Source organism: Mesoplodon mirus (genome assembly GCF_964341445.2).
Source record: "Mesoplodon mirus genome assembly, chromosome: 14".
Classification (NCBI taxonomy): domain Eukaryota; kingdom Metazoa; phylum Chordata; class Mammalia; order Artiodactyla; family Ziphiidae; genus Mesoplodon; species Mesoplodon mirus.
The window spans coordinates 84,527,961-84,541,404 of NC_138990.1; the positions used below are offsets into that span (position 1 = coordinate 84,527,961).

The window sequence follows — 13,444 nt, forward strand, 5'->3', positions numbered from 1 at the left end:
TACATGGATTAAAGTCATAATCCATAATGAAGATATAGCTATAAAAACATGCATACTTTGAAAAGTATTTCAAGATATTCAAAGCAAAAGCTATCAGAAACAGAGAGAAATGAACAGAAATCAAATACAGTGGGAGACATTAATTCTTTATAAAATCAAAAACAATAAATGAGGATGAAGATTAAATACTACGTCCCAGAGACAGAGTCTACACCCATATATCATTTAAGTATGATATTATTAGGGCCAAAGAAAATCTCAATAAATCCCCAACACAGACATTAAGTAGGCTACATTGTCTAAACATAATGCAATAAAACTAGACATTATCAACAAATCTTTAAAAGAATACAAATTCCAACACTTAGAAATGAGAAAACACACTCTCGGAGTGTCTTTATTTTATTTTAGAATAAAAATAAAACCAAAACAGCAACTGCAAGCTACCTAGAAATTAACAATAAAGGAAATACTACATGTCAAAATTTATGGGATAAGACCAAATTTATACTCAGAGAAAAAAATTCATAGCCTTAAATGCCTTTATTATTGAATTAAATATGAGAATAAATCAAATCCATTTTATTCTATTGTAGAAAAACATAAAGAACAAAATAAACCAAAGAAGAGTTATGGAAAAGAATTAATGAGTATAAAAACAAAATCAATAAATCAGAAAACAAGAAAGTTAGTTGAACTAATATGTAAATCCAAGAATTGGCTTATGTGAGAAGATCTATGAGGAAACCAACATCTGGATTGGCCAATAAAGAGGAAGTGGGAATATACAGCACCAGGAATGAGAATGGGATGTCATATCCACAGTAGAAGGTTTAAGTAATAAAAATAATATTGTAAATCAGGCTAATAATTTTTTAAAGCCACATGAAATGGATTATTTTATATAAAATATGACCAAAATTTACTCAAGAAGCAGCAAAATAAAATTTTAAAGAACTTTAAATGAAACAGAAAAAAAATGTTATCCAAATATTCCGTATCTGGATAGCTTTACAAGTGAATAATAAATCTTAAAAGAGCAGAGACTTCCTATCTAATTTAAACTCCATTAGGGCAAAGAAATGGGTGGGGATCACCCTGATTCATCTTAGGAAATTATAGTCTTAATACCAATACTAAACAAAGGCTGCCCCAAAAGTGAACTGCTTTTTATCATGTGTGACTATGGATGCAAAAATTAATAAGATTCTAGCAAATCAAACCCAGAAGAGTATTTTTAAAAGAATGCATCAAAACCATGAATGATTTATTCCAGGAATGAAAAAAAGAGTTCAATATTCAGAAATCTATTAATATAATTCACCACATCAAGGAAAGAAAAATCAATAAATGCCCAAAATGCATTTTATAAAATTCAATATCCATTTCTGAGAAAAACCCATATTGAACTAGAATACAAAGATATTTTCTCAACATGATAAAGAATAACTATCTCAAACTCTTGTGGTAAAAAAAATTCCATTAAAGTCAGAAACAAGACAAGGATGATTATTCTCTAATCTATTATTAAACATTGTTCTGAGAGTTCTGATGGATGCAATGAGAAAACTGGAAAAATAAACCAAAGGGTAAATGTTGGAATGAAGGATGGAAAATGACCATTATTTGCAGAATATGTGATTTTTCTATATACAAAGCTCAAAAGAATTGAGAACATACTAGAATTTAAGAGTCCAGTAAGTGGCTAGTTTAAATAATATATAAATACATATATCTCCAATGATTTCCCTAGATGACAGCTATAACCAGAAAAAAAGTTGAATGGAGAATCACTTAAAATGACAAAGTTACATAAAATTTCCAGGATAAACTTAACAAGAAATTAGTAAGGGCTATAAGAAAATAACTACTAGCTTTTCTGATGAACTTTTAAAAAGATTTAAATAAATAGAAGACACACATCATTTCTGAAAAGATTTAAAATTCATTCATGCAAATATTTTTTAAGCACCTGTTATATGCCAGGTGCTACTTTTCTAAGTCCAGGACACTACTCTAACGGTGAACAAAACATACATATATCCTCCCCACCATGGAGTTTACATTCTAATATAAAGTTGTACATTTATAAATTCTCCACCAAATTAATCTATTCATTTAATGTAATCCCAATCAAAATCCCAAAAGGAATTTTTTGAGGTGGATGGAGAGACCTGACAAAATACTTCTAAAGTTATTTTAAAGAATCAATTTAAACAATGGTTGAGAAAAATTGGCAAATGAATAATTAAGGGTATTTTATTGGATGATAAAACATAGGGAAGGTGTTTCTAAGTATGCAATCAAAAGCAGAAAACACAAAGGAAAATAATAATGGATTCAACTACATGGAAATTAAAGAATTCTACAACACAAAAATATCATGAACAAAATTAAAAGGCAAAGGAGACACTGGAAAAAATCTGCAATGTATTTGACAGACAGTAGGGAACTAGTCTTACTTTATGATTTTTAAATCTGTAAGAAAAGAATATGCAAGTAGAAAAATTGGCAAAGGATGTGACAGGCAATTTAGTGCAAAAAGAAAATCATGCCCAATGTGTGTATGAAAATATATTCAATCTCTATAGTAATCAAATAAATGCAGATTAAAACACAAAGTACTATTCATCACCCATCATATCATGAGGATGAAACAAATGGTAACACAGACTACAGATCAGGGTGGAGGAAATGGGTACTCTTGCATTTCTGGTAGGAATGTAAATTCATTCCATCTTTCTCCAGGGTAATTTGGCATTATGCATTGGTGCCTTTAAAACATGCGTATAAGCAATTCTACTTCTAGTAATTTATCTTAAGAAAATAGTCATGGTTATAATTGCAGATTTATTTACAAGGATGTTTATTGCATTGTCATTCATAATAGCAAAAAGTTGGAAACCATCTAAAAGTCCAAAAATGGGAAACTGATTAAATAGACTGTGGCACATTCAGCCATGTACAGAAGAGTGTACATCCACCAAAAATTATGCTATAGAGCCATATTTTATTATGTGAAAAATTAGTCAAGATATGCTAAGGCTATTAAATTTGTATGTATAATGCAATTCCACTTTTTTTGGCATAGTCTGTATATGTTTAGAGAAAAAGGCTGGAAGGATATACACCAAAATATTGATAATAGTAATTTCTTGGTTGTAAGAACACAGTACAGTAATTTTTATTACCCTTTCTCAACTATTTTCCTAATTTTCAACTATAATCCTATATTCATCTTGCTGAGGGCAAGTATTTTTCGATGTCTGTTTTTTAAAAGTTGTGGGCAGAGCTTCAGAGCCAAGGAAGATGGGTTCGTGCCTAGCCCTGGCTGCTCTTGGCCCGTCCAGTGGGGTGAGGAGACAATGGCTCCAATGGCCTCCCATCTGCCCCCGCCCCCAACTCCACCTCCAAGGGAGTGACGCCAGGGGATTGAGGGAAGATCAGCCTGAGGGCTGGATGCTGTGAGGACACAAGGATTTTCTTAGGTTCTGTGCCCATAGCTCGAGTAACAGAGAGCAGAATCCTAACTCTCCACTGTCCACTCCTGGGCCTCAAGCAGCGGCCGTGCAAGGCACCTTGAGTTGCAAAGCTCTTCCCTCCATGCTAATCCGTTTACGAGGGGTGGGGGTGGAGGGATCATACATAGGCCGCCCTGCCTCTCATTGCAGTGACACTGTGTCATCCTCCGCCCGCCCCCAGCAGAACCCGAACTAGGTTCTCCCTTAAGTCTCCACCACCCCCTGCCCTCCGATTTCTGGGCATCAGCGATAATCCTCCTGGGGTCTTTAAATCGCAGCAGCATCAGAAGCAGAGGCAGGTATCTCTCTGGCTGCGGCCCAGCTCCCCCAGGTCTGCTAATGCAGCTGCAGCGCTCACTGCGTAGGCCGGCGGCAACCGAGCCGCTTCTGACTGCGCCTTCCCCTCCCCCACTTCCTCCACCTCTGCTCCTGGCGGCTCCCCAGCTCCCCACGTACTCATGGAAGATGTCGGGAAGACTGCGTGGGACGTGCTGGCCATGAAGTCCGCGATCTGCCGCAGGGCCCAGATGTTGGAGGAGTTGTTCCCCTTCTTCATCTGCTCCTGGATGAGGCCTTCCAGCTCCTCCCTGAAAGACTGAAGCAGGCCCCCGAGGCGCCGGTCCTCCCAGTGTGCCTCATGTGGGAGACAGAGGGCCCCTCTTCCAAGTGCCCACCCCTAGCCCTTCGGTCAGCTAGGCCAGGACCACATGTGGGATATCTGGGCCCCAGGGGACACCGGGCAATCCCACTGGGACCTCAGGAGCCTCCCCAGACCTCTGTGTGGGGAGCAATAAGAAGATGCTGGGAATGGATCCTGTTCCTTTGCCTCATGGCCAGTACTCCAGACTCCAGGTCCTTCCTGTGTCTCAGGGATAGCCTAGACCCCCTCCCCTCCCCCGCCATCAGACATGGCAGGACTTCACTTTAGTAATTAAAAGACTTCTTTTTTTCTTCTTTTTTTTTTTTTTCTAAAAGACTTTTTTGAAAGCAGAATTGAATGAAAAAGTATGCCATCTTTCCTGTCCGTTAGCCAGGCCGATGGCTCTTCTGGGCCTCAGTTTCTTCATTTTCAGGATTTGATGACCTCAGAGGTCACTTCCACTTCTGATGTCCTGCTACTCTAAGCCTGGCTTTTCAGACCATCAGGCCACAAATAGGGCACCTGTCCACCAGGTAGCAGCAGGGCACACTCAGGAGGAAATAGGGAGCCACTTAGGTGTTGGGGAACCTACAAAAGGACAGAAGAAGCATGACCTCCTCCTGTCCCCATCTCCTGCCTGAGAACAGAGTCCCATCCTTCAGGCCCCCACACTTGGGTTGGTACCAACTCTGCCACATCTCCTACCACACCCGCCATCCCTTCTAGTCTCCCTCAGAGTTTCTGTCATCTCAACGTTTTTAGCACCTGCCATTTTCCTCCAGACTCCCCAACATGGTGTCACCTGTCACCAAGACCGCGGGCCCATCCCCCTGAGCACTCCTCTGTGAGGCCCGAGCATTCACTGTGTGCTCTCAACCAGGGTCTCAGAAAAGCCAGGTAGTGGCTGAGGCAGATCTCATCCTGGCAAGTGCCTGGAGATGCCAGCTGCACCCCTGAGCTTCCCAACGCTTAGGGTCATGCACTGCTGCCTGCGGACCCCCAGCTTTACTGCCCCGAGACTCCCCCTTGCCTCTGTCCACACTGCTCGTCCTCCCCCTCCGAGGGCCTGCACCACCCTCCTGCTTCACTGGTCCCGTAGGCCCACCCTCCACCCTCAACGCACCACCTGCCTCAAGGAAGAGCTCTGTGTCCAGGCCAGGCAGGCGCCAGCTGACCTCCAGACTCCGGCCACGGCTGGCTGATCCGGCCACGGCTGGCTGATCCGGTCTCGCCCGCTGTGCCCTCCACTCCCCCACCTCCTGGGGTTTTCAAAGCCTTATTTGCCAGGACCGCGTTCTTTGTGGCTTTCAGAAAAGGGAGCCCCAAGCCTCCCACGTGGCAACCCCGGTGGCCCCTGGTTTACTCGAATTGTTACAGCTTTCGGTGAAGAGGGAAAGGAAGACTGGAAAGTGAGGCTCAAGAAGGGGCACAAGAAACTGAGGTGGGGCTCCTGTGTCTCAGACCCACCTCCTCCCGGCACCGAGCCAAACCACTGCCGCCCTCCGCCAGTGACTAGGGAGAGACTCACACACCCACGTTGTCAGAGCACCTCGCTCACAGAGCTGAAAATTGCTCCGACCCTGAGCCAGGGGAGGCGGAGTTTTATTATTATTATTATTATTATTATTTTTTGCGATACGCGGGCCTCTCACTGTTGTGGCCTCTCCCGTTGCGGAGCACAGGCTCTGGACGCGCAGGCTCAGCGGCCATGGCTCACGGGGCCCAGCCGCTCCGCGGCATGTGGGATCTTCCTAGACCTGGGCACGAACCCGTGTCCCCTGCATCGGCAGGCGGACTCTCAACCACTGCGCCACCAGGGAAGCCCGGAAGCAGAGTTCTTTATCTTTCAGGTTCACCGGCTGAATCAGCGTCCCCCTCATTCCCCCCTCGCCACACCCCCTGCGGCCTCCTTTCTCCCCCAACCCGCCGGGGCAGACCCCGCTCACCGGGCTCTGCAGGATCATAGTGACACGCTTCTTCTTCTCCATCAGGTTGAAGTCCTGCCGCAGGTCCGCTGCACGGTTGCGAAGGCGCAGGTACTCGGGGTCGTCCTCGGAGAAACGATCGAAGTACTGCTGTCCCTGCGCGGACGGCGGGGAGGCGGCCTCGGGGACAGGCTCTTCACTCATTGTCCTGGTGGGTTTACAGTCCACTCCTGGAACCCTGCAGAGAACAAAGGAGGGTACTCCCAGTCGGGGTACGCGCTTCCTAAGGCAGAGAGAGGGCTTGGATTCGGGGAGATTCGCGGTGGGGAGGGGGGGCGGCTCTTCCCGGGAGGGTGTGAGCGGGGCCGCGGGTTGGAGGGCTGGGCGCCGCGGCTACCGGCCTGTAGGGCGTCCAACGAAGTGAAAATGTGTCGCCGGCTCGGGGTCCCCCACCCTTCCCTGCCTGACCCGGCCGGCTTCGGCGGCCACACTCGGGTTCAAGTAGACTGGTCCTCCAGTGCGAGCGCGACCTGCAAACCTCTGGGGGCATCTTGTGATGCTTATCCACACAGTGTAAAGCTATTCACTGGGAATTCGTACTTGATCTAAAATGTAAACCCTCTAAGAAGCTTCCTAAAAACATTCGGTGATTTACTCCAGATCTCTGCCTTGATTATATAGAAGTTTCTTAAAAATATTTGTGTGTCATTTTTTTTAATACTGGAAGAAAAAAATATTCTGTTGTGTTTCTTGTAGCATTTAGGATGTCTTTCACCGAGTTGATTAAAAAGATGAAAAGAAACAAACAAAAAACATTCAGTGGGAAATCCACAAAACTGAAAAGAGAACGGGTAACTTCTAAAAGGCGGGAAACGCTTTGAGCAGTGCTTTTCTTCACAACTTTGACTTTGCTCTTGGCTCTGGAAAAGAATTATTGGTGAATCGGTTTCTGTAAAACACGTCTCACTGGAGAATCAGATTCTTATTCCAAGTTTTAAAGAGGTGTGCAATTTTTATTAATGGAAAATAAGTTCCTCCTAAACCCCAGTAAATAAATATTGAGAAACAGTAAAAGAATAAACACCGTTTGAAGGGCACCACATTGCCGGGCTGCCCAGAGGCCCGTATATCTTGACCTGGTCCCTGAAGGGAGGACTAGGGTAGTGTTTGGAAAGTTGGTCTGGGGACACATATTTTTTCTACCCAAGCAGGCTTTTTTAGATGCCTGAACGATGAATGAAGGAATGGCTTCTATGGCCATATTGGAGCCCTTCTTAAGAAGGAGGCTGCCATTCAGCCTCTGCTTCCCAGCTGTGAGACTTTGGCCATGACAGTCTCCCTCTCTATCAGCACTGCTAGGCCCTCAAATCTGGGTTGTGCCCCTTCAACACCCAGAGGGGGTGGAGGCTTACAGAGCTTCAGCCTTCTCCCAGTTGGCTGAGCCCCTTCTCAGCAAAAGAAGGCAAGTGCCTTGACTGAACAATAATTAGTCTTTGAACACAAGTACGGAGATACCAACGAAAGAGCTTTACCTGGGGTCAGGGCACCTGGCTTTCATCCTTAACCTGACCCTCCCTCACTTTGCCTCTGGGGTCTCCCATTCCAGAAGGAGGTGGAGCCTCTCTTGTTCTCTCAGAGCAGCTGCTGGCCTCCCCAGACCTGATCTGCTCCGGCCCCTCAGCTGATCCTGTTAGCCCAAGCCTTAGCCTTCATTCCAGCCAACAGCTCATTACAAAAGAGGCCTTGCTGACAACCAGGAAAGCATATTCTTGTTGTCCATGAGCTGTCTGTGACCTCTTCTTCCATCTTCTGTCAGCACTTTACCCTCCACCTTATAGTTCCTCTGAGTGGGGTGGGCATGAGAAGTGGGAGTCCATCCCATCAGCCCAGAACACTCAGGTGATTGACTGATTTTATTATTATTATTTGCATTCTCCTTTGGGGAAGGCAAGTAACAAGTTCAAGGGAAGACACATGGACAAGGTCCTTCAAGGGTCAGCTGAAGCTCTGAACCCTTGGCCTGGAGCAGGGATCTCAATCTTGGGTGCACGTTGGAATCACCTGGAGAACTTTGAAAAATACTGATATCAGAGATGCTAATATTATTAGTCCAGGGTGTGACCTGATCATCAGGATTTTTAAAAGTTCTCTGGGTGATTCTAATGGGCAGCCGGGTTGAAATACCACTGGCTAGATGTTAGTTGTTGTATCATGCAACAGAAGGCATCCATTCCAGGTGCTGGCCATTTCTAGCAAGACTGCCAAGATGGCACAAAGCCTCTAACGCTAGTATCGGGCACTGCCTCCCATGGCTGTCCAGGCCTCCTCCTCCCACTGTATTCACCAGCTGCCACCACACACTTGACCTGGGGCAGCAAGAGGGCTCCAAGTGCCACCACCACCTGCTTTTACAAGTTTACAAAACCATGACCTCTGATCTTAATTCCGTCACTAATTAGTCAGCTCCTTGTGAAAGCCCTCACCAGATCTCCCCCAGTTAGCACCACCCTTACCAGCCATGTCGATGGGATGGAGGATGGAGAAGGGAAGAAGGAGTCACCTTGGAGTGGCAGCCAGAAACAAAGAAACCAACCAACGGTCTCTAAAGAAATATTTTGAGACGTATGTGGCAGGTTGCCAGAATGTTTGAGGTTGTACTTAGTGACATGTAAAGGCAGATTCTTCATCTAAGTGAAGAGTGATTGAGTCCATCAGGGATGTTTCTGGTTGAATTAGCTCTGGACTAAAGTCAGCATCTGCAATGTTGCCCCAGTTCTGACATTCTCTAGTTCATGGACTTGGGTGAGTAATTTCCCTCTTTGGGTGTCACTTTGTCCATCCCTAAATTGGGGAGTGGATAGAATGGACCTCTGGGGCCCCTTCCAGTTCTGACACTATAGGGAGAGAGACAGACTCATGTAGAAAAGGCAAAAGGATGGAGGATCTAGGTTTCCTGGAGCAAGAGACCTTCTTCCTGCATCTCCCCAGTTCCTCTTCCTCAAGCCAAATGCTGAAAGAGAAACATATGCAAAGAGCACATATGACCTACTGACTGTTGCCTTGTGGTTTCAAGTCAATGCCATGCACATGGGATGAGTTAAGAATACTTCTCCCCCATCATGCTCCCAGACAGCTTCATCTCTGGAACTTGGGAAGAAAGAAGAGACCGCAAGGTCAAACATAATGGGAATGCATCAGAGCCATGCAGACATGGAGTCACCACCCAGATTCTTCTGGGCAGACACCGCTGCAGACCAAACTTCTTCCAGAGGCATCGCCCCCCTGCATCTGTCCCCTTTAATTCTCTTGGGCACCTTCACACCCCCAAATCTTTGATGTTATTTTTAAAGTAGCAACAAGCAACACCCCAATGGATACACTGGATGTGGGCGTGGAGATCCCTGTGCCCCTCACAATGCCAAATCCCACTAGCTCCAGAACCACCTGAGCTGTCAGCTTCTCTGGGACCAGCACAGCCTGGTACTGGACCCTCCTGGACTAAATCCTTTTCATCCAGGCAGGAAAAAGCTGGTCCTCTCTCTTCCCTTTGGAGTGGCTGCACTTCCCAGGAATCAGGCTGTGAAGTCTCTGAAGTAGCTCTGGCCCACGAAGCATGAGGAATGAAGGCCTTCCAGGCCCGATGGACAGGAACCTTCAGGCCTGCCTTCACTCGTTAGATCCCAGCCCCACAGGGCTGCTCCAGAGGTGCTCCGATGGGAGACGGGGTAGAAAATGGAAGCCCTGACTCCCTCACCACGACAGCTGGGGCCTGGGCAAACTCTTCGGCTTCGTGAACCAAAGGCATTCTTCTGTGCCCCTTCTTTCCCTTCCCAAAATGTTGGGAGGTAGTCAAAGGTGTGTGCAGCACACCTTAGTGGTTAAAAGCAAGGACTCTGGAACCAGACCATGAGTTCGAATTTTAGCTATGCCCCTTATTAGCTGTGTGATCTTGGGCAAGTTACCTAACCTCTCTGTGCCTCAGTTTCCCCATATATTAAACAGGGATTGCAGCTATTTAACTCCTCTTTAGGTTGTTGTGAGGATTGGGTGAGTTAATGTATGTGAAGTAGTTCAAAAAGCTCCTGGTGCATAGCAAGTGCTATTAGCATTTGCTCTTCTTATGTGTCATTGAGGGGCTAGAATCATCGTAGCATGAGGAACTCGAGTTATGAGAGGCTTATGATTCAGTTGTAAACAGGTGCACACCAAATAACTGTAATTATATGTTTTAGTCCCCAAACGAATTCAATCTTGAACTATATTAACAAAAAGAAAATCCAGAAAGAGACTGACGAGAATGCCTCGTTCTCTGACCAGATAGTGGGAACCTGTCAACTGGGAGATCACAAAAGAAAAGGGGTGAGCAGGGTGCTAAAGATCACAGGATACCGGCGCTTGTGAGGTCAGGTGCGGCGTCATAAAGAATATAAGGGGCCTCTGGCCCCAGTTCCTGGCACAGAGCTTCAAAAACACATGGGGGGCTTCCCTGGTGGCACAGTGGTTGAGAGTCTGCCTGCCGATGCAGGGGACACGGGTTCGTGCCCCGGTCCGGGAAGATCCCACATGCCGCGGAGCGGCTGGGCCCGTGAGCCATGGCCGCTGAGCCTGCGCGTCCGGAGCCTGTGCTCCGCGACGGGAGAGGGCACAACAGCAAGAGGCCCGCGTACCGCAAAAAAAAAAAAAAAAAAAAAAAAAAAAAAACACCACATGGGATTTCTAAAACGTCCAAAAGACATTAGGAGTGTCTTTTCTTAGTCATCATGAGCCCCTTTCACCAAGTCTGAGTTTTTATGCAAATGTGGTGACTTATGGTGGGCACTTAGATATTTCAAGGGAGGGACTGGCCACTGAGAAAGACCAAGCACATGATTAGAGGGTTGGAACTTCACCCCCATCCCAACCACAGAGGGAGGAGGGGAGAGGGGCTGGGGATTGCATTCAATCACGTGGCAAATGACTGAATCAGTTGTGCCTGGTAATAATGCACACCTCCTTTAAAGAACTTTGGACAGTGAGGCCAGGGGGAGCTTCCTGGTTGGTGAGCACATTGCTGGGCTGGATGGGGGCATGGAAACTCTGCACCACGCCCTCAACCCCTAGAACCTACCCTGCTTTTGTCTGGCTATTCCTGAGTTGGATCTTTTATAATAAAACTGCAATTGTAATTATAGTGCTTTTGGTGAGTTCGGTGAATTATTTTAGGGAATTATAGAAACTGAAAGGGAGGTTGTGGGAACCCCCAAATTTACAGTCAAGTTGGTCACAAGTGCAGCTGGCCTGGGGTTCACACCTGTAGCTGGCCTCTGAAGAGGGCGGAGCCTTGTCCATGACTTTGCCTTTTCTTATGTGCACTTTTAACTCAGGGTGGTGTCAGAACTGAGTTGAAGTGCAGGACATTCAATTGGTGTCAGAGAATTGGTGATGGAATAACACCAAGCAACTTCTATTTGTGATTTATTTTCATTCCCAGGACCACTCTGTGAGGCAGACATTATTGTCCCAGCTTTACAGATTACAAAAAACTGAATCAGAGAGGTTAACTAACTTGCTGAAGATCACACAGGTTAACAGTGGAGTCAAGATTTCAACCAGGCCTGTCTCTGGCCCCAGATCCTGCATTCCTCCACTCCAATTGTCCCTAAATATCTGCTGGACTGCCATGTGGAAGAGGGATTAGGCTGATTCCTTAGAGCCTCAGGGACCAGAACCAGGAAACAAGTGGTTATTGCAGGCAGGCAGGCAGATTCTAGCCAAGGGTGCGAGGGTGAGCCTTCCACCAGCAGGAGCTGCTCAGTAACTAGAAGATGGGACAGGGTGCCTCGTTAGGTGGTGAGCTCTCTCCTTGGAGTCAGGGTGACTACAGGATGCTATAGTGGGGCTTCTGCTCTGCTCGGGGTTGGACCAGTGACCTCTAAGGTCCTTCTGATTCCATGGTAGCTCTTTTTCTTATTGAAGTGTAGTTGATTTATAATGTTATGCCAACCTCTGCTGTACAGCAAAATGACTCAGTTTTAGACATATATACATTCTTTTTTCATATTCTTTTCCATTATGATTTTTCCCAGGAGATTGGATATAGTTCCCTGTGCTATACATTAGGACCTTGTTGTTTATCCGTTCTAAATGTAATAGTTTGCATCTGCTCACCCCAAACTCCCAGTCCACCCCCTCCCTCCCTCCTCCACCTTGGCAGCCACAAGTCTGATCTCTATATGTCTGTGAGTCTGTTTCTGTTTTGTAGATGGGTTCATTTGTACCATATTTTAGATTCCATATATAAGTGATAGCATATGGTATTTGTCTTTCTCTTTCTGACTTACTTCACTTAGCATGATAATCTCTAGTTGCCCATGGTAGCTCTTGAGTCAGCAGGATCGGGGCAGTTCATGGCAATGCCCTGAGTGTCTGGAAGCTCATCCTGGTGAGATGGACCTAGTCAAAAAGTGTGTCTCACCCCCCCCCCCCCATCACCACTGAAAACTACCGACTAATTACCAGGAGGCTGGAGCAGGCTTGCCCCAGGCTGCCTCTTCTCAGCGCTCAGCCTGCACACTCCGTTCCACTCCCGGGGTCGCTGATTGCATCTACAGGATCTCAAACATCCGGGTAGAAACTGGAAGACACAAAACACGACAGATATCAGGGTGTTGTCTGCACCACCATGACTCTTCACCCCGTTTTTGCAGCACCATTAGTCGCTGATTTATTTTAAGGACTGCTGGGAAATTCTTGAAAATGAACTGAAGCTGAATTTTTTATTTTAAAAGCAAACTGTGTCTACAAAAAGGTAAAGAAAGCTTCATTATCTTTCCAATCAGGATCAAAATTCCTTTCAAAGAGAGGAATTGGGAAATCCCTTTGCTGAGTGTTGGCCAAGGGAGCCCAGAGGAGGGCGGCTGCTCTGTCCGGTGCAGGGAGCAGAATGTGGAACTCCGCGCAAGCCCAGAAAGCACATGCTGCTGGGCTAGAAGGGACTGGCCCCTTCCTGACACCCCCCCCAAAATACTTCACTAACAGCTACCAAACTCACAGATGCTGGTGTGACTGATTTTTGGATGCAGCCCAAAGAGGCAGAAGAAGCCCAAAGAATCTCAAACCCCAGGAACGTGGGAGGGTTTTGAAGTTACACAGACCACGAATTGGTGGATTCAAGACAATGTCATCTACTGTTCAAGGGGAAGAAAAGCCCTAGCTAATACCTGGGTAACAGGTCATAAAGTACTACTGAAGGAGGAATGTAAAGTTGTTAATGTCTTTTTAACAAGGGCAAGTTACTGGTCCAAAACTCCTGGGGACCAAGGTCATCAAAGAGTTAATCATCAAAATGCTTTAAAAAAAAAAAAAAGACAAGTGATAGG

At 46.0% G+C, this 13,444-nt stretch overlaps 1 protein-coding gene across 3 annotated transcripts in view; it reads right to left on the bottom strand.

The window, feature by feature from the left end:
• Positions 1 to 13,444, bottom strand: part of ADD2 (adducin 2) — a 120,407-nt gene that overhangs the window by 44,412 nt on the left and 62,551 nt on the right. For 2 of the 3 annotated variants that reach the window (XM_082641930.1, XM_082641932.1), the window contains exons 2-4: positions 12,582 to 12,699; positions 6,108 to 6,324; positions 3,978 to 4,116 (exon numbers count right to left, since the gene is read on the bottom strand). In XM_082641930.1, the coding sequence (XP_082498056.1) occupies positions 3,978 to 4,116; positions 6,108 to 6,290 (322 nt within the window). In that variant the 5' untranslated portion in view covers positions 6,291 to 6,324; positions 12,582 to 12,699. Of the gene's footprint in view, positions 1 to 3,977; positions 4,117 to 6,107; positions 6,370 to 12,581; positions 12,700 to 13,444 lie in introns of all 3 variants that reach the window. The other variant, XM_082641931.1, reaches the window with a different exon arrangement.